Source organism: Haematobia irritans, chromosome 5 (assembly GCF_050003625.1).
Source record: "Haematobia irritans isolate KBUSLIRL chromosome 5, ASM5000362v1, whole genome shotgun sequence".
NCBI classification, from domain to species: Eukaryota; Metazoa; Arthropoda; class Insecta; order Diptera; family Muscidae; genus Haematobia; species Haematobia irritans.
The window spans coordinates 148475532-148498058 of record NC_134401.1 but is presented as its reverse complement, the minus strand read 5'-3'; the positions used below and the strand labels follow the sequence as shown (position 1 = coordinate 148498058).

The following is a 22527-nucleotide window of genomic DNA, read 5'->3' as shown; positions in this document are numbered from 1 at the left end:
CAGAAGCATATTTCATCCGATCCGGCTGAAATTTGGTACATGGTGTTGGTATATGGTCTCTAACAACCATACAAAAATTGGTCCGCATCGGTCCATAATTTTATATAGCCCCCATAGAAACCGATCCCCAGATTTAGCTTGCGGAGCCTAAAAGAGAAGCACATTTCATCCGATCCGGCTGAAATTTGGTACATGGTGTTGGTATATGATCTCTCACAACCATGCAAAAATTGGTCCACATCGGTCCACAATTATATATAGCCCCCATATAAACCCATCCCCAGAATTGGCTTGCGGAGCCTCAAAGGAAAGAAAATTTTATCCGATCCGGCTGAAATTTGGTACATGATGTTGGTATATGGTCTCTAACAACCATGCAAAAATTAGTCCATATCGGTCCTTAATTATATATAGCCCCCATATAAACCGATCCCCAGATTTGGCTTGTGAAGCCTCTAAGAGAAGCATATTTCACCTGATCCGGCTGAAATTTGGTACATGGTGTTGGTATGTGGTCTCTAACAATCATGCAAAAATTGGTCCACATCGGTCCATAATTATATATAGACCCCATATAAACCGATTTCCAGATTGGGCTTGCGAAGCCTCAAAGAGAAGCAAATTGCATCCGATCCGGCTGAAATTTGGTACATGGTATTGGTATATGGTCTCTAACAACCGTGCAAAAATTGGTCCACATCGGTACATAATTATATATTGCGCCCATATAAACCGATCCCCAGATTTGGGTTGCGGAGCCTCAAAGAGAAGCAAATTTCATCCAATCCGGTTGTAATTTGGAACATGGTGTTAGTATATGATCTTTAACAACCGTGCCAGAATTGGTCCATATCGGTCCATAATTATATATAGCCCCCATATAAAACATTCTCCAGATTTGACCTCCGGAGCCTCTTGGAGGAGCAAAATTCATCCGATCCGGTTCAAATTAGGAACGTGGTGTTAGTATATGGTCGCTAAGAACCATACCAAAATGGTCCAATCACACAAAAATTGGTACATATCGGTTTATAATCATGGTTGCTACTAGAGCCAAAAATAATCTACCAAAATTTTATTTCCATAGAAAATTTTGTCAAAATATTATTTCTATAGAAAATTTTGTTAAAATTTTATTCCGTTCATAATAAAATTTTCATCATTGTCAAAATTTTATTTCTATAGAAAATTTTGTCAAAATTTTATTTCTATAGAAAATTTTGTTCAAATTTTATTCGGTTCATAATCATGGTTGCCACTCGAGCCAAAAATAATCTACCAAGATTTTATTTCTATAGAAAATTTTGTCAAAAGTTTATTTCTATAGAAAATTTTGTTAAAATTTTATTTCTGTAGAAAATTTTGTTAAAATTTTATTTCTGTAGAAAATTTTGTCAACATTTTATGTCTACTTTGTCAAACTGAATTATATACGTATTGGATCGATCTTTTGTGATTTAATATATACCACGTATGGACTTACATACAATTTAGAAGATGGTGTTAGGAGGTTTTAAGATACCTTGCCATCGGCAAGCGTTACCGAAACTTAAGTAATTCGATTGTGGATGGCAGTGTTTAGAAGAAGTTTCTACGCAATCCATGATGTAGGGTACATAAGGTTCGGCCTGGCCGAACTTACGGCCGTATATACTTGTTTTATTTTAAGTAGCTGAAGTGTCAAATATGCGTAAGCATATATTTTTTGACGAATATTATATTATATTCAATCAGATTATAAGAATAATTTTACTCATTTATTTAGTGGCAACTTCTACCATGAAAGCCAATGTTCTGATCAATATGTGGAAATCAGACGTCCAATACGAAATCAGTTCCAGTGAAGAAGGTGATTTTTTTTTTATAGTATAATTTTATATAGTACAAAATAAAATAAGAAGAATTCTGCACAAATTTTGGGTTTCTTATTAATATATGAAATTTGGAGTAGGTCCTATATAGTTAAGGTATGTAAACAAGGCCTTTTAAACAGCCTTCATAAAAAGGCATTAAATTGGCATTATTTTCAACTCCTATTAAGAGGCCTCTATTTATATATGCTTCATAAAGCCTTTTGATGTATACTTTATAAAAGGCCTTATTTTATCACACATTATAAAGAACTTATTTGAGGCAATTCCTAAAAGACCTTAAAATAATGACCTTATATTAGCCCTTATGATGTAAGTTGAATTCGGAGCCCTTGGTCGGTTATGACACCCTGTGTAAAAAATCAATGAATATGTAATGAGAAGTCAATGCCTTGTGTCTGCAAATAAATGCCTTTAAAAAGGCCTTAGAAGAGCGATTTCCGCCGCTGGGTGATTGCAATTTGCATAGCTAATCGTTAAAATAATACTAACAGTGATTGTTTCATTGTGTGAAGATGACACACACAAGTAGCCATGTGCCGTTAGGTAGAAAACATACACACCCTCTCCCATTAGAAGATGGACCCATTCGTAACTAAAACATTTCTACTCACTCTCTCGTTTCTCTCTCTCTCTCTGACACAAAAGAATATATGAAATTGCTTTCTCAATAGCCATGAATTCAGAGCTTTGTATATAACAGACGCCGGCTACGTCATAAAAACAAACTGTTGGTTGGCCGGCCGTCTGTAGTAACAAACAAAGTTACCACAGTATTGGAGATTTTGGGATGGAATATTTGTGGGATCAAACATTAATATTGTAACTACAAAATAACAATAACAAGTATATACGGCCGTAAGTTCGGCCAGGCCGAATCTTATGTACCCTCCACCATGGATTGCGTAGGAACTTCTACTAAAGGCTGTCATCCACAATCGAATTACTTGGGTTGCGATAACACTTGCCGATGGCAAGGTATCGTAAAACTTTTTAACACTGTCTTCTAAATTGTAAGTTAGCCCATACGGGGTATATATTAAACAAAAAAAGGCCTATTAAATACGTATATAATCTAGTTTGACAAAATTTTCTATAGAAATAAAATTTTGACAAAATTTTCTATAGAAATGAAACCTTGACAAAATTTTCTATAGAAATAAAATTTTGACAAAATTTTCTATAGAAATAAAAATTTGACAAAATTTTCTATAGAAATAAAAACTTGACAACATTTTCTATAGAAATAAAATGTTGACAAAATTTTCTATGGAAGTAAAATGTTGACAAAATTTTCTATAGCAATACAATTTTGACAAAAATTTCTATAGAAATAAAATGTTGACAAAATTTTGTATAGAAATTAAATTTTGACAAAACTTAGTATAGAAATAAAATGTTGACAAAATTTTCTACAGAAATAAATTTTAACAAAATTTTCTATAGAAATAAACTTTTGACAAAATTTTCTATAGAAATAAAATCTTGGTAGATTATTTTTGGCTCGATTTTCTATAGAAAGAAAATTTTGACAAAAATGTCTACAGAAATAAAATTTTAACAACATTTTCTATAGAAATAAACTTTTGAACAAAATTTTCTATAGAAATAAAATTTTGACAATGATGAAAATTTTATTATGAACCGAATAAAATTTTAACAAAATTTTCGCTAGAAATAAAATTTTGACAAAATTTTCTATAGAAATAAAATTTTGGTAGATTATTTTTGGCTCTAGTGGCAACCATGATTATGAACCGATATGGACCAATTTTTGTGTGATTGGACCAATTTTGGTATGGTTGTTAGCGACCATATACTAACACCACGTTCCTAATTTGAACCGTATCGGATGACTTTTGCTCCTCCAAGAGGTTCCGGACGTCAAATCTGGGGACGGTTTATATGGGAACTATATATAATTATGGACCGATGTGGACCGATGTGGACCAATTTTTGCACGGTTGCTAGAGACCATATACCAATACCATGTACCAAATTTCAGCCGGATCGGATGCAATTTGCTTCTCTTTGAGGCTTCGCAAGCCAAATCTGGAGATCGGTTTATATGGGGGCTATATATAATTATGGACCGATGTGGACCAATTTTTGCATGATGGGGGCTATATATAATTATGGACCGAGGTGGACCAATTTTTGCATGGTTGTTAGAGACCATATACCAACATCATGTACCGGATCGGATCAAATTTGCTTCTCTTTGAGGCTCCGCAAGCCAAATCGGGGGATCGGTTTATATGGGGGCTATATATAATTTTGGACCGATGTCGACCAATTTTTGCATGGTTGTTAGAGACCATATACCAACATCATGTACCAAATTTCAGCCGGATCGGATCAAATTTGCTTCTCTTTGAGGCTCCGCAAGCCAAATCTGGGGATCGGTTTATATGGGGGCTATATATAATTATGGACCGATGTGGACAAATTTTTGCATGGTCATTAGAGACCATATACTTACACCATGTACCAAATTTCAGCCGGATCGGATGAAATTTGCTTCTCTTTGAGGCTCCGCAAGCCAAATCTGGGGATCGGTTTATATGGGGGCTATATATAATTATGGACCGATATGGACCAATTTTTGTATGGTTGTTAGAGACCATATACTAACACCATGTACCAAATTTCAGCCGGATCGGATCAAATTTGCTTCTCTTTGAGGCTCCGCAAGCCAAATCTGGGGATCGGTTTATATGGGGGCTATATATAATTATGGACCGAGGTGGACCAATTTTTGCATGGTTGTTAGAGACCATATACCAACATCATGTACCAAATTTCAGCCGGATCGGATGAAATTTGCTTCTCTTTGAGGCTCCGCCAGCCAAATCTGGGGATCGGTTTATATGGGGGCTATATATAATTATGGACCGATGTCGACCAATTTTTGCATGGTTGTTAGAGACCATATACCAACATCATGTACCAAATTTAAGCCGGATCGGATGAAATTTGCTTCTCTTTTAGGCTCCGCAAGCCAAATCTGGGGATCGGTTTATATGGGGACTATATATAAATATGGACCGATGTCGACCAATTTTTGCATGATCGTTAGAGACCATATACTAACACCATGTACCAAATTTCAGCCGGATCGGATTAAATATGCTTCTCTTAGAGGCTCCACAAGCCAAATCTGGGGATCGGTTTATATGGGGGCTATATATAATTATGGACCGATATGGACCAATTTTTGCATGGTTGTTAGAGACCATATACCAACACCATGTACCAAATTTCAGCCGGATCGGATGAAATATGCTTCTGTTAGAGGCTCCACAAGCCAAATCTGAGGGTCCCTTTATATGGGGGCTATACGTAAAAGTGGACCGATATGGCCCATTTTCAATACCATCCGACCTACATCGATAACAACTACTTGTGCCAAGTTTCAAGTCGATAGCTTGTTTCGTTCGGAAGTTAGCGTGATTTCAACAGACGGACGGACGGACATGCTTAGATCGACTCAGAATTTCACCACGACCCAGAATATATATACTTTATGGGGTCTTAGAGCAATATTTCGATGTGTTACAAACGGAATGACAAAGTTAATATACCCCCATCCTATGATGGAGGGTATAAAAAGTGTCGGAAATATCATAAAATTTTTGAATTAGATTAGATTTGTTCGGATTGGCTGGCTACCTTTGGTTCGAACTATGGGACGACAAAGCCATAACATGTTGCACGAAAGTGACACTGCCATAATTTTACCAATTCTCGACGAAGCCTCGTCTTGAAATGATCGACACTTTGGTATTTTTTTAGTGCCAACTTTATTCTCCATACTGCGTACGATATGAAGGAAGGAATCTTTTCTTAAGCTACTCTTGGTTAAAGTGGACTGAGAACTATGGTGCTGAGTCCTGTTGGAAAATCCATAGTCTGCGTCCGAAAAGTTTTGTCTGTCCAGGGCTTCAATCCTGTCTTTAAAACATGTTTCCGATAATATTCTTCATTTATTTTCACCTCAAGGTCGTTGAAGAGAGGGGAACGACCATCGGCCTTTACGGTGGCCATAGGTTAGGTTAGGTATAGTGACAGCCCGCTAGTTTAGGTTCACTTACACTATTCAGTTCACAATGGATTGTGATACCACATTGGTGAACTTCTCTCTTATCACTGAGTGCTGTCAGATTTTATGTTTAGCTCAATGACAAGGGGCCTTCTCTTTATTGCCGAGTCCGAACGGCGTTTGACATTGCAGTGGAATCAATTAGAGAATCTTTGAAACACTCAGAAATGTCACAAGAATTACTGAGAGGGAAAAAATTTTTGGTGTCCGATCGAAACTGGCATTGAATCCAAGACCATTCTAGCACGGCTTCCATTGGGCGTTAGAAATGAAACGAGGAACTTCATTTTGAAGCGTGCCGAGTGCAATGGTGCAGTGTCCTCTTGAAATATCCATGGTCTGAGACAGTAAATTTTTGTCTGCCCAGGTTTTCAATACTGTCTTCTTCCGATAATATTCGGCACTTGTATTGAACCCAAGGTTAATTATTAAAAGCTTAGAGTGACCATCGGCCGTTACGGCGGCTTACTCTATTACCATCGACGGCCCATGAGATTCTGTGGCCAGTCGAAAGTGTACATTTTCAGCTGACCTCATCGTGGCTGGAGATGAATCGTGGAGCCCGAAAGCAAACAGCATACGAATGTTCGACACATGAAGATGCGGTCGAGGCGTTCAGAATGCATGTCTTGAAGATTCCTCAATCAGAGTGCCAAAAGTGCTTCATTTGGTTCAAAAGCATGCAAAAGTGTATCTTAAAACAATAAAGCTATTTTCGATAATTACTATTTGTTTTTATTCTCTAATCCCGAAATATAAAAGACAACTCTCGTAAATCTTATAATCGTTGTCAATGGCATTTCGAAGTAATTTCCCAACTTCCTTACAGAATGATATCTAAGTCAGGGAGATACATCGGAATAGAAATATGGCAACACTTACTTTTAGTGTAGTCCAGGGTTGCCATTTTGGTCCAAAAAATTAATAATTTTTAAATTTGGTCCGATGACAAAAATTTCTATTGGAATAAAATATTGACAAAATTTTCTATTGGAATAAAATTTTGACAAAATTTTCTATTGGAATAAACTTTTGACAAAATTTTCTATTGGAATAAAATTTTGACAAAATTTTCTATTTTTCTATAGAAATAAAAATTTGATAAAATTTTCTATAGGAATAAAAATTTCATAAAATTTTCTATTTTTCTATAGAAATAAAAATTTGACAAAATTTTCTATAGGAATAAAATTGTTGACAAAATTTTCGATTGAAATAAAATTTTCATAAAATTTTATGAAATTTTCTATTGGAATAAAATTTTGACAAAATTTTCTATAGAAATAAAATTTTGACAAAATTTTCTATTGGAATAAAATTTTGACAAAATTTTCTATTGGAATAAGATTTTCTATAGAAATAAAATTTTGACAAAAATTTTCTATAGAAATAACATTTTGACAAAATTTTCAATTGGAATAAAATTTTGACAAATTTTCTATTGGAAGTAAATTTTGACAAAATTGTCTATTGGAATTACATTTTGACAAAATTTTCTATTGGAAATAAATTTTTGACAAAAAATTTTCTATAGAAATAAAATCTTTATAAAATTTTCTATAGAACAAAATTTTTTACAAAATTTTCTATAGAACAAAATTTTTTACAAAATTTTCTATAGAAATAAAAATTTGACAAACTTTTCTATTGCAATAAAATTTTAACAAATTTTTCTATAGAAATAAAATTTTGACAAAAATTTTCTATAGAAATAAAATTTTGACAAAATTTTCAATTGGAATACAAGTTTGACAAAATTTTCTATTGGAATTAAATTTTGACAAAATTTTCTATTGGAATAAAATTTTGACAAAATTATCTATAGAAATAAAATTTTGACAAAAATTTTCTATAGAAATACAATTTTGACAAAATTTTCTATAGAAATACAATTTTGACAAAATTTTTTATAGAAATAGAATTTTCATAAAATTTTCTATAGAACTAAAATTTTTATAAAATTTTCTATAGAAATACATTTTTTACAAAATTTTCTATAGAAATAAAAATTTGACAAAATTTTCTATTGAAATTAAATTTTTACAATTAAAAATAAAATTTTGACAAAATTTTCTATTGGAATTAAATTTTGACAAAATTTTCTAGTGGAATTAAATTTTGACAAAATTTTCTATTGGAATAAAATTTTTACAAAATTTTCTACAGAAATAAAATTTTGATAAAAACTTTCTATAGAAATAAAATTTTGATAAAACTTTCAATTGGAATAAAATTTTGACAAAATTTTCTATTGGAATTAAATTTTGACAAAATTTTCTATTACAATAAAATTTTGACAACAATTTTCTATAGAAATAAAATTTTCACAAAATTTTCTATAGAAATAAAATTTTGACAAAATTTTATATGGAAAGAAAATTTTGGCAAAATTTTCTATAGAAAGAAAATTTTGGCAAAATTTTCTATAGGAATAAAAATTGTGAACAAATTTTCTATAGGAATACAATTTTTGACAAAATTTTCAATAGAAAATAACATTTTGACAACATTTTCAATAGGACAACATTTTCAATAGAACTAAATTTGGTGCTTTTAGCACCAAATTTAGTGCTTTTTGATTTCTAAAAAGCACCAAATTGCCTTTTTGGTGCCTTTTCAAAAAAAGCACCAACTTGGTGCTTTCTGGCATTTTCATGTAGTGCTTTTGGTGCTTTTTTTATTTTGAACAGTATTAAGTTTAATTGATACAAAAATTTTGATTAGACTTTCAAGAGCCGAAGAAAATCAAATTTATTGCCAACTATAGAATTTGATAGTAATGAAGTTGGTATTGATTATTTTTTAATTAATATTGTTATTTAGGGTATTCTGTAGGAAAGTCGAGCGATGAGTGTCGAATTTTTGAATTTGGTAAAGATGTCATTAAAAACGTTTGTATTAAATCCACAAAAGCACGCACAACTGAAATAAGCAATAGACTCCATCCATATATTAATATTTTGAAAGTTGAAAAACATCACTGATCAAAATGAATTGGACGAAAGCATTAAAACTTATGAAGGTGTATACTTGAATAGCGGTTGATAATAGTGAGTACTAAGTTTGAGTTTTGCCGCTAAAGTGAAAACTATATCAGTGAAAATGGGCTTAAAATTATGCATATTTGCTGCAAAGTTTATTATAACTTGATGGGGAATAGCCAAAAGCAAATTTTCACAAAGTTTGAATTCCTTAAAATGATTTACTAAAGAAAAGTAATTGTGAAAAAAATGACTATTTCAGCGGCTAAACTTAACTTAACTTCTTGAAATTCAATTCACAAAAGTTCTATAAAACATCTTGGGAAGGTTTTTTTTTTTTTTTTTTTTAGTAGAGCATTTAATTTTCGATTTTGTGGTGGAAGGTGGTATGTTAGAATTTATAATATTTTTTTTGGTGCTTTTTGGCCTTGGGGAGTTGGCAACACTGCTATTGCATTTTGCACGAGTACCGTGGATTTTCTTTCTTAGCTTTAAGTTCAGTCTCCTGTCCAATATAACCCGAAGGTATTGTGCACACTCACCAACGGGAATTTCGATACCACCTAAGAAAATAGGCTTTCACAAATTTGTGCAGAAACTCACAGCGAATGCTGCCAAACTAAATTAAAAAATGTTCAGGATTTCTTCTATTCAAAATTAGGTTTTCTACAGTAGGTTTACGACTTTTGCGACATACGTATTATACCGTCGCAAATGTATGTCGCAAAAGTCACAGTTTGTGACAGGCCAACCCTGGTGTTAACCGTATCTCTAATCCCGAAATATAAAAGGCAACCCTCGTAAATCTAGTTTATGAACTTGAGAATCCTCTTATTATAGTTGTCAATGACTTCTTTCTTCTTTAAAGAGTGATATCTATTCCAGGGGCATAGATTGAAATAAAAATCTGGCACCTCTAACTTTTAGTGTAGTCATCATCAGAACACACTGTCTTGTTTCATTACAATGTTGGAATCTCTATATATACATGGCGTGTGTTTTATTTTGCGGATGAAGTATATTTTATTGTGTGTCTGGCTTCAGTTGAATCTTGTTGGTCGTCTAACAACTTTGAAACCACGCGTTGTGGGCGCGTGTGTTAATAACGACTATTGATCGATTATTGGTGTGAGTGCGCATAAAATTTGTATTAAAACAAAATTCATAAAAAAAATCGAAAATATTTTTAAATAATTGAACGAAAAAGGAAACAAACTCACCATGGTCAGTAAAACTTTGTGTAATGTTATAGCCTATTTAAGTGCTATATTAAGTGGTATAGGATGTGTCATATTCATATTTCTATTGACAACAGTGGCTATTTTCCACAATGCCGGAATGGAACAGGAGTTAGATGAAGAAGATGCTGAATCTGCAAAAAAGTTAGGTGGTGAGTAAAAGATCTGATGGGGAATTTGAACCAATTTTGTTTTGAAATAGAAATTTTTGTTTTTTTTTCGTATTTCCTAGTATTCTTTATAGTGCTCTTGGTAATGCAAGTATTAGCCTGCATTGGAATGTTAATAACATCGGTTTTACTTATCATTGGTATAAAAAGGGTAAGTATTAATGCTAGGCAAAATGTTTTTTTTCCAAACAAACTATTGGGTAAAGTCTTTTAGAGATTCTTTAAAGCAAAAATAGATTTGTTTAATGAAAGCTCAATTATAGCGACTGAAAAAATTTTATGTAGATATAAAAACTTGACAAAATTTTCTATAGAAATAATTTTTTTTTACAAAATTTTCTATAAATATAAAATTTTTACAAAATTTTCGAATAGAAATAAAATTTTGACAAAATATTTAATAGAAATAAAATTTTTAGAAAATTTTCTGTAGAAATAATATTTTGACATAACTTTCTATAGAAATAAAATTTTGACAAAATTTTCTTTAGAAATAAAATTTTTAGAATAATTTCTATAGAAATAAATTTTTGACAAAATTTTCTATAGAAATAAAATTTTGACAAAATTTTCTATAGAAATAAAATTTTGACAAAATTTTCTATAGAAATAAAATTTTGACAAAATTTTCTATAGAAATAAAATTTTGACAAAATTTTCTATAGAAATAAAATTTTGACAAAATTTTTTATAGAAATAACATTTTGACAAAATTTTCTATAGAAATACAATTTTGACAAAATTGTCTGTAGAAATAAAATTTTTAGAACAATTTCTAGAGAAACAAAAATTTTTCAAAATTATCTATAGAAATAAAATTTTGACAAAATTTTCTGTAGAAATAAAATTTTTAGAACAATTTCTAGAGAAATAAAAATTTTTCAAAATTATCTATAGAAATAAAATTTTGACAAAATTTTCTATAAAATAAAATTTTGACAAAATTTTCTATAGAAATAAAATTTTGACAAAATTTTCTATAGAAATAAAATTTTGACAAAATTTTCTATAGAAATAAAATTTTGACAAAATTTTCTATAGAAATAAAATTTTGACAAAATTTTCTATAGAAATAAAATTTTGACAAAATTTTCTATAGAAATAAAATTTTGACAAAATTTTCTATAGAAATAAAATTTTGACAAAATTTTCTATAGAAATAAAATTTTGACAAAATTTTCTATAGAAATAAAATTTTGACAAAATTTTCTATAGAAATAAAATTTTGACAGAATTTTCTATAGAAATAAAATTTTGACAAAAATTTCTATAGAAATAAAATTTTGACAAAATTTTCTATAGAAATAAAATTTTGACAAAATTTTCTGTAGAAATAAAATTTTTAGAACAATTTCTAAAGAAATAAAAATTTTTCAAAATTATCTATAGAAATAAAATTTTGACAAAATTTTCTATAGAAATAAAATTTTGACAAAATTTTCTATAGTAATAAAATTTTGATAAAATTTTCTATAGAAATAATATTTTGACATAACTTTCTATAGAAATAAAATTTTGACAAAATTTTCTTTAGAAATAAAATTTTGACAGAATTTTCTATAGAAATAAAATGTTGACAAAATTTTCTATAGAAATAAAATTTTGACAAAATTTTCTATAGAAATAAAAATTTGACAAAATTTTCTATAGAAATAAAATTTTGACAAAATTTTCTACAGAAATAAAATTTTGACAAAATTTTCTATAGAAATAAAATTTTGACAGAATTTTCTATAGAAATAAAATTTTGACAAAATTTTCTATAGAAATAAAATTTTGACAAAATTTTCTATAGAAATAAAATTTTGACAAAATTTTCTATAGAAATAAAAATTTGACAAAATTTTCTATAGAAATAAAATTTTGACAAAATTTTCTACAGAAATAAAATTTTGACAGAATTTTCTATAGAAATAAAATTTTGACAAAATTTTCTATAGAAATAAAATTTTGACAAAATTTTCTATAGAAATAAAATTTTGACAAAATTTTCTATAGAAATAAAATTTTGACAAAATTTTCTACAGAAATAACATTTTGACAAAATTTTTTAAAGAAATAAAATTTTGACAAAATTTTCTATAGAAATAAAATTTTGACAAAATTTTCTATAGTAATAAAATTTTGACAAAATTTTCTATAGTAATAAAATTTTGACAATAAATATCTCGAGCAAAAACTTCCAACTTCTCTATTTCTCCATATCAAATTTTGATCTCTCTCTATCTCTCTCTCTATCTCTTGGAGTAAAGGAGTACAAATTTAATTAATAAATTTTCTGATTGTATCCCACGTCTCTGCGTGTTTTACTAGATCTTATTATTCCACGCACTTTTTATACTCACCACCATAGAATGGTGACGGGGGTCCCAGCGGCGGAAAAAACTGCTAAGGAGGCCTGATTGGAGTGCTGATTTTTGTAATCATGAGGTCTGATCATCCCATACCAACATCATATATCTTTTTACCCGTGGTGACATAGGAATGTTAGTGCTAATCATTCGCGGTAAAAATCAGGTCTAACAGAGTAGCTCTAGTATAAAGTAGAAGGGAATACAAATGTTCTATTCCAATTGAATGAATGGTAGAATTTTTAGACCACAAATATTGAAAATACTTTTTAAAATATTTATTTTTTTAAAAAGTGAAGTTTTTTATGTCACAAAATCATAAAATGTAAAGTGTATCGGAGAGACTTCAAGCCTACTTTTACCATGTACATTCTTCCGCTAAACTGTTAATAAATTGTTTTGCATATGGGCATATACTTTAAATTTCAAATATTTTAAATATATTAAATATATTAAAGTATATTGCAAAGAAAATAATGTTAATATAAAGGGTGATACGGTCAAAATTTGGTCAATATAAACTTGACGTATTTCTTTCAATTTTGCATTTACAAAAGCTGAAGACCCCTCATTTTGAAGGTGTGTGTGTAGAATGTTACTCCTATTTTGATTTTGGAATTTACTCTTCAGTTGTCAAAATACAGTCCAAGCAAGAAGGTAGTGACTCCAAATCGCGATGATAAACAAAATACGACGGCCAAAGCGGAGCCGTCGGAGGCTGTACACGACGATGCTGCCGAAGTTTGACTGCGTGGTAATGGACGACGAAACCTACGTGAAAGCCGACTACAAGCAGCTTCCGGGACAGGAGTTTTATACGGCAAAAGGAAGGGCAAAGGTAGCAGATATTTTCAAGCACATAAAACTATCAAAGTTCGCAAAGAAATATCTGGTTTGGCAAGCCATCTGTACCTGTGGCTTGAAAAGCAGCATTTTCATAGCTTCCGGGACTGTCAACCAAGAAATTTACGTGAAAGAGTGTTTGAATAAACGTCTGCTGCCTTTCCTTGTTCCGTACGGTTTTGGCCGGATTTGGCATCCTGCCATTACGGTACAAAGGCCATGGAGTGGTACGCCGCCAACAATGTGCAGGTGGTTCCCAAGGACAAGAACCCTCCCAACACGCCAGAGCTCCGCCCAATTGAGAAATACTGGGCTATTGTCAAGCGGAACCTAAAGAAGACCAAAAAAACTGCTAAGGACGAGCAGCAGTTCAAGGCAAACTGGCTTTCTGCGGCGAAGAAGGTGGACAAGGTGGCTGTACAAAATCTGATGGCAGGTGTCAAGCGTGAGGCCCGGCAATTCGGATTTGGAAAAGCGAAAGCCTAACTGAATATTTTTCCTGAATTTTATACTAATTGAACTTGAAAAATAAATTTAATTTGATTTTTTAAATAAACGATTTCACCGATTTACACGCGTTTTCCCTTAACCAAATTTTGACCGTATCACCCTTTAACATTATCTTGCACACTTACAAGAGATCTTTATGATTCCTCTAAAACGAAAACAAAAATTGTTCTTATAAATCCAGAATCTGATATAGTCTTCATAGGTAAAATCTTTACATTTACTTTCGGGAAGCGTACTGGTTGAACTGACCTGCTTGGGATTTTCCCAATATGTCATCAAACCCCCCTGAAATTTTCAAACTTGGCACAAGTAGTTGTTATTGATGTAAGTCGGATGGTATTGCAAATGGGCTATATCGTACTACTTTTACGTGTAACCCCCATATAAACGGACCCACAGATTTGGCTCGCGGACCCTCTTAAAAAATCAAATTTCATCCGATCCGGTTGAAATTTGGTACTTGGTGTTAGTAGAAGGTCTCTACCAACCATGCAAAAATTAGTCCACATAGGTCCATAATTATATATAAACCCTATCCCTATACCTATCCCCAGATTTTGCTTACGGATCCTCTTGGAGGAGCAAATTTCATCCGATCCGGGTGAAATTTGTTACGATGTGCAAGTGTATGACCGCTAATAACCATGCCAAATATGTTCCATATCGGTCTATGGTTAAATTTAGCCACCATATAAACCGACCCCAATCAAACAAAAATGGATCCATATCAGTTCATAATAGTATATAGCCCCAATATAAACCGATTCCCAGACTCCCCTACATACAGATCAATTTTGACAAATTTTTCTATATAAATACATTTTTGACAAAATTTTCTATAGAAATAAAATTTTGACAAATTTTTCTATAGAAATAAAATTTTGACAAATTTTTCTATAGAAATAACATTTTAACAACATTTTCTATAGAATTTAAATTTAAAAAAAAAATTCTATAGAAAAACAAGTAAGTCTAAAGTCGGGCGGGGCCGACTATATTATACCCTGCACCACTTTGTAGATCTAAATTTTCGATACCATATCACATCCGTCAAATGTGTTGGGGGCTATATATAAAGGTTTGTCCCAAATGCATACATTTAAATATCACTCGATCTGGACAGAATTTGATAGACTTCTACAAATCTATAGACTCAAAATTTAAGTCGGCTAATGCACTAGGGTGGAACACAATATTAGTAAAAAAATATGTGAAACATTTAAATCTGAAGTAATTTTAAGGAAACTTCGCAAAAGTTTATTTATGATTTATTGCTCGATATATATGTATTAGAAGTTTATGAAAATTAGAGTCATTGTTACAACTTTTCGACTAAGCAGTGGCGATTTAACAAGGAAAATGTTGGTATTTTGACCATTTTTGTCGAAATCAGAAAAACATATATATGGAAGCTATATCTTAATCTGAACCGATTTCAATCAAATTTGGCACGCATAGCTACAATGCTAATTCTACCCTCTGTGCAAAATTTCAACTAAATCGGAGTTAAAAATTGGCCTCTGTGGTCATATGAGTGTAAATCGGGCGAAAGCTATATATGGGAGATATATCTAAATCTGAACCGATTTCAACCAAATTTGGCACGCATAGCTACAATGCTAATTATACTCCCTGTGCAAAATTTCAACTAAATCGGAGCAAAAAATTGGCCTCTGTGGTCATTTGACTGTAAATCGGGCGAAAGCTATATATGGGAGCTATATCTAAATCTGAACCGATTTCAACCAAATTTGACACGCATAGCTATAATGCTAGTTCTACTCCCTGTGCAAAATTTCAACTAAATCGGAGCAAAAAATTGGCCTCTGTGGGCAAATGAGTGTAAATCGGGCGAAAGCTATATATGGGAGCTATATCCAAATCTGAATCGATTTCAACCAAATTTGGTACGCATAGTTACAATGCTAATTCTACTCCCTGTGCAAAATTTCAACTAAATCGGAGTTAAAAATTGGCCTCTGTGGGCAAATGAGTATAAATCGGACGAAAGCTATATATTGGAGCTATATCTAAATCTGAACCGATTTGGCTGATATTTTGCAAGTTTTTTGAGACCCATGAAATATTCGGACGTACAGAATTTGAGGAAGATCGGTTGATATACACGCCAATTATGACCAGATCGGTGAAAAATATATATGGCAGCTATATCTAAATCTGAACCGATTTCAATAGGGATCGCCTTTGAGCCGAAACAGGACCCTATACCAAATTTTAGGACGATCGGACTAAAACTGCGAGCTGTACTTTGCACACAAAAATACATCAACAGACAGACAGACGGACAGACAGACAGACAGACAGACGGACATCGCTAAATCGACTCAGAATTTAATTCTAAGCCGATCCGTATACTAAAAGGTTGGTCTATGATTACTCCTTCTTGGCGTTACATACAAATGCACAAACTTATTATACCCTGTACCACAGTAGTGGTGAAGGGTATAAAAAAGTGACAAAATTTTGTATGGAAATAAAATTTTGACAGCATTTTCTATAGAAATAAAATTTTGACAAAATTTTCTATAAAAATAAAATGTTGACAAAATTTTCTATAGAAATAAAATTTTGACAAATTTTTCTATAGAAATAACATTTTAACAATATTTTCTATAGAATTTAAATTTTAACAAAATTTTGTATGGAAATAAAATTTTGACAAAATTTTGTATGGAACTAAAATTTTGACAAAATTTTCTATAGAAATAATGTTTTGAGAAAATTTTCAATAGAAATAAAATTTTGACAATATATTTTACAGAAATAAAATTTTGACAAAATTTTCTATAGAAATAAAATTTTGACAAAATTTTCTATAGAAATAAAATTTTGACAAAATTTTCTATAGAAATAAAATTTTGACAAAATTTTCTATAGAAATAAAATTTTGACGAATTTTTCTATAGAAATAACATTTTAACAATATTTTCTATAGAATTTAAATTTTAACAAAATTTTCTATAGAAAAAAAGTGAAAAAATTTTGTATGTAAATAAAATTTTGACACCATTTTCTATAGAAATAAAATTTTGACAAAATTTTCTATAGAAATAATATGTTGTATAGAATAATATGTTGTATAGAAATAAAATTTTGACAAAATTTTCTATAAAAATAAAATGTTGACAAAATTTTCTATAGAAATAAAATTTTGACAAATTTTTCTATAGAAATAACATTTTAACAATATTTTCTATAGAATTTAAATTTTAACAAAATTTTGTATGGAAATAAAATTTTGACAAAATTTTGTATGGAACTAAAATTTTGACAAAATTTTCTATAGAAATAAAGTTTTGAGAAAATTTTCAATAGAATTAAAATTTTGACAATATTTTTTACAGAAATAAAATTTTGACAAAATTTTCTATAGAAATAAAATTTTGACAAAATTTTCTATAGAAATAAAATTTTGACAAAATTTTCTATAGAAATAAAATTTTGACGAATTTTTCTATAGAAATAACATTTTAACAATATTTTCTATAGAATTTAAATTTTAACAAAATTTTCTATAGAAAAAAAGTGAAAAAATTTTGTATGTAAATAAAATTTTGACAGCATTTTCTATAGAAATAAAATTTTGACAAAATTTTCTATAGAAATAATATGTTGACAAAATTTTCTATAGAAATAAAACTTGGACAAAATTTTCTATAGAAATAAAACTTGGACAAAATTTTCTATAGAAATAAAACTTGGACAAAATTTTCTATAGAAATAAAGTTTTGAGAAATTTTTCTATAGAAATAAAATTTTGACAACATTTTTTATAGAAATAAAATTTTGACAAAATTTTCTATAGAAATAAAATTTTGACAAAATTTTCTATAGAAATAAAATTTTGACCAAATTTTCTATAGAAATAAAATTTTGACAAGATTTTCTATAGAAATAAAATTTTGACAAAATTTTCTATAGAAATAAAGTTTTAACAAAATTTTCTATAGAAAAAATATTTGACAAAATTTTCACTAAAACTAAAATTTTAACAATAGTTTCTATAGAATTTAAATTTTAAAAATTTCTATAGAAATAAAATTTTGACAATATTTGCTATAGAAAAAAGTGAAAAAAAATTGTACGGAAATAAAATTTTGACAACATTTTCTATAGAAATAAAATTTTGAAGGGATTTATATATAAATAAAATTTTAAGAATATTTTCTATAGAATTGCAAGATGGTTGCACGTTTCGGAATTACCACATTCCTCATCAGCAACCTCTACTTGCAGCAAAACTATCAACCAATTATCAGAATAAATTCAGGCAGTTCATTAAACCCAACCAGAAATGGTCTGTATCAAACTTTTTTAGGTTTGCGACTGTCGCAAAGTTGTAAACGTCGTAAACGTCACATACGCGTCGTAAATGTAGAAAAAGTAACAAAAGTTGCAAACTGAAAATACTTTAGTCGCGTCAGCTAGGCAGCGAATTCGATGAAATCCAACCGTGGATTTTCTCGTCCTTTCTTAGCTTTATGTTCAGTCTCCTGTCCAATATAACCCCAAGGTATTTTGCACACTCGCCAACGGGAATTTCGATACCCCCTAAGAAAATAGGCTTGACCATGGGAAAACTTTCACAAATTTCTGCAGAAACTCACAGCGAATGCTGTCAAACTAAATTAAAAAATGTTCAGGATTTCTTCTATTCAAAATTTGATTTTCTACAGTAGGTTTACGACTTTTGCGACATACGTATTATACCGTCGCAAATGTATGTTGCAAAGTCACAGTTTGTGACAGGCCAACCCTGAACCCAACAATGAACCACACTTGAACCTTCCGAAAAAAGGTTTTGCATGATAGCCGGCTTATGCCGAAATAAATTCGAATCAAACATATCTCTTTTCTTATGCCACTGTCAAATCATCGATTTGAGTGTAGTTGGCTGGGTTTATTTTGAGCGTGCTTCCTCTTCTTTTTCCATTCGATTTGTTTTGTTATTGTTGGTTTTGTTCTTTAAGCATTGTTGTTGTTTTTTTATTTCAGCTTAAAACCATACTAGACTAAACTACAAGTGTAGCTTAACATTTTGACAAAATTTTCTATAGAAATAAAATTTTGACAAAATTTTCTATAGAAATAAAATTTTGACAAAATTTTCTATAGAAATAAAATTTTGACAAAATTTTCTATAGAAATAAAATTTTGACAAAATTTTCTATAGAAATAAAATTGTGACAAAATTTTCTATAAAAATAAAATTTTGACAAAATTTTCTATAGAAATAAAATTTTGACAAAATTTTCTATAGAAATAAAATTTTGACAAAATTTTCTATAGAAATAAAATTTTAATATTTTCTATAGAAAAAAGTGAAAAAAAAATTTGTAAGGAAATTTAAATTTTAAAAAAGTTTTCTATAGATATAAAATTTTGACAATATTTTCTATAGAAAAAAGTGAAAAAAAATTGTAAGGAAATAAAATTTTGACAACATTTTCTATAGAAATAAAATTTTGAAAAAAATTTATATATAAATAAAATTGTAATGGCCAATTTCTCATCCTCCGATTAATACTTAACCGGATGATAGACCACTGGTTAGTGAAATTTTTGTATGGGATCAGCTGTTTTATCGACACGATAAATAATAACAAGACATTGGGAAACCGGCCCTAAGAATATTTCCTATAGAATTACGATTTTGAAAAAATTTTCTATAGAAATAAAATTTTGACAAAATTTTCTATAGAAATAAAATTTTGAGAAAATTTTCTATAGAAATAAAATTTTGACAAAACTTTCTATAGAAAAAAAATAAAAATTTTTTCTATAGAAATACAATTTTAACAACATTTTCTATAGAAATAAAATTTGAACTAATCTGCAGCGGAGAATACATCAAAAACCATAAAAATTGTTAAACTGATTTGTTTGGGAAAATATCACTAAATTTTTTTAATTCACATCCAAAACACTGAATTCGGATCATGTCTTAAAAAGTGATGTAAATTCAGTGCAATATCTTGAAATCCGTTCTATGACTAGTCGATGTTAAATTCATTGCTTTTGCGACAATTTGGCACCACTTCCGCATCGAAAATGACATTTTCACTACTTCTTTGGCGACGCGTTTCTGAGTGGCATGTTTTAAAATGCTAATTTTATGTGAACCCTTGTTATTTTCACGGAATTTTTATTTGCTGATTTAAATATGATTTTGTCCAACGCTGCTAAAAAAAAACTAGCTACTATTCCAATATGTTGGTAATTCTTTGCTTCTTTGATGTTTCATTGTATTTTTTTTTTATTTTTTTAGGACCGTGTTTCATTTGTGGCCCCATGGGTGTATATAGAAGCCATAGGCGTTCTTATAAGCATTTTGAGATTGGCTCAAAGTCCAAACAATATTTTGCAAGGCATAGTTTCGATTGGTTAGTAAGACAAAATTAAAATTTCAATTTCAATTTTTTTTTCCAAGTCAATATTTTTTTCAGTGTATGTAATCATATCCCGATATTAATCGTCTTCTTTTTCAATTCCAGTTATTCAAATTGCCATGTGGTATCCCATATTCACTTTCTATCGTGAACTGCGTGATGCTCCACCCGCCGCACAAAATGTTTTCTACAATCCTTGTCCTTCTAATCAACAAGGAGCTCCTCCTTACAATGGCCCAATGGACGTAGAGAAAAATATTAATGCCAATCCAGGATACAATGTCTACCCAACAAATATGCAAGGTTCTGCATATAATAATGACCCACCGCCAATGTATCCAGAGAAGAAGTAAATTGCGAATAGAGATGATGTCATAGAGGGTGACCTTTGAATTAGGTCGTCAGATGGAAATGATGTCATATGCCTTCTTAAAAGAAGTCAAGGTTATGATTATACCAAATAAAAGAAAACGAAAAAAAAAATAAAATACATATATGATCATTCCATTGACGACAAAAAACTAACGACGAAATTCTCTTTTTATATCACCAAAGGATATAGATTACACTGAGAATTTGAATTATGTCACTTTAAAGAGGACCACCAATATCCTATTAATTATATTGTATATCTATGTGAAAATGTTCCTTTAGTAATTATGTAATGTAAATTCTTTAAATTTGATAGTTTTTATTTTTTTATAAGGAATTCACTTGATTATGGTACGCTAAGCGTTGTAATAGAAGAGTCATATATCGATGTAGCGACATCTAGTGAGAGCTAATTCTCAGTAGGTGCAACTACTTGTTGAGTGGTATGTGTGTTACAATGTAGATGTCGCTTCAATCTAGTTTTATAATCATTGTCACATACACATGCAAAACTTGAGACTATGTTTTTTTAATAAATGTAATTTTTTAAAATGAAAGAAACAAGAATATTTTTAAATGGTATCTTTTATAAAAAAAAATATTATACAAATATTCCAATGCCACAATATATATATACAATTAACTTGTCAATGATTATAATATATATGCATGTGCTTTAAGAGAATATATATATATATATATTAAAAAAAAAAAAAGGTTTCCTAAATTTATTAATAAATTTTCATTTGCAAAGATGCGTTTTAAATACGTATTAAAAATCTATTAATCCGAAACATAAATGAAATTGCAGGTTGTCATAAGAAACACAGGAATGAACCATATAATTTATCACAAAAATTCCCTATGCCAATAGCATGAAGATATGATAGGAAATATGTAGTTGATGGACAAACAAACTAGCTTGTCTCAAACGCAACCCAGACTACATAGAAAAAATATCACCAATATTTATTTCAGATAGAAATACAATTTTAACAAAATTTTCTATAGAAATAAAATTTTGACAAAATCTTCTATAGAAATAAAATTTCGACAAAATTTTCTGTAAAAATAAAATTTTGACAAAAATTTCTATAAAAAAAATTTTGACAAAAATGTCTGTAGAAATAAAATTTTGACAAAATGTTCTATAGAAATAAAAGCTTGACAAAATTATCTATATAAAAATACAACCTGGAGAAAATTTTCCATAGAAATAAAATTTTGATAAAATTTTCTATAGAAATAAGATAGAAGTAAAACTTTGAAAAAATTTTCTATAGAAATAAGATTTGGAAAAAATTTTCTATAGAAATAAAATTTTGACAAAATTTTCTATAGAAATAAAATTTTGACAAAATTTTCTATAGAAATAAAATTTTGACAAAATTTTCTACAGAAATAAAATTTTTATAAAATTTTCTATAGAAATAACAATGACAATGTTTTCCATAAAAATAAAATTTTGGTAGATTATTTTTGGCTCGAGTGGCAACCATGAATATGAACCGATGTGGACCAATTTTTGTGTGATTGAGGATCGGCTTATATAACTATAGACCGATATGGACCAATTTTGGCATGGATATTAGCGGCCTTATACTAACACCACGTTGCAAATTTCAACCGGTTCGGAGAGGTTCCGGAGATCAAATCTGAGGAACGGTTTATATGGGGGC

The 22527-nt window shown here is 29.8% G+C and overlaps 1 protein-coding gene across 1 annotated transcript; it reads left to right on the top strand.

Moving 5' to 3' along the window:
• The first annotated feature begins 9960 nt into the window (after positions 1-9960).
• On the top strand, positions 9961-21415 carry LOC142240501 (uncharacterized). Its single transcript, XM_075312199.1, has 4 exons — positions 9961-10344; positions 10425-10513; positions 20356-20470; positions 20582-21415. The coding sequence occupies exons 1-4, from the start codon at positions 10176-10178 to the stop codon at positions 20827-20829; spliced, it is 621 nt and encodes a 206-aa protein (XP_075168314.1). The 5' UTR covers positions 9961-10175; the 3' UTR covers positions 20830-21415.
• Positions 21416-22527: the final 1112 nt, after the last annotated feature.

Excerpts from the sequence above, each read along its gene's own strand:
- LOC142240501 (XM_075312199.1), top strand. The coding sequence starts at position 10,176 with ATGGTCAGTAAAACTTTGTGTAATGTTATAGCCTATTTAAGTGCTATA. Across the intron at positions 10,514-20,355 it reads TTATCATTGGTATAAAAAGG|GACCGTGTTTCATTTGTGGC; the intron begins GTAAGTATTAAT and ends TTATTTTTTTAG. Across the intron at positions 20,471-20,581 it reads GCAAGGCATAGTTTCGATTG|TTATTCAAATTGCCATGTGG; the intron begins GTTAGTAAGACA and ends TTTCAATTCCAG.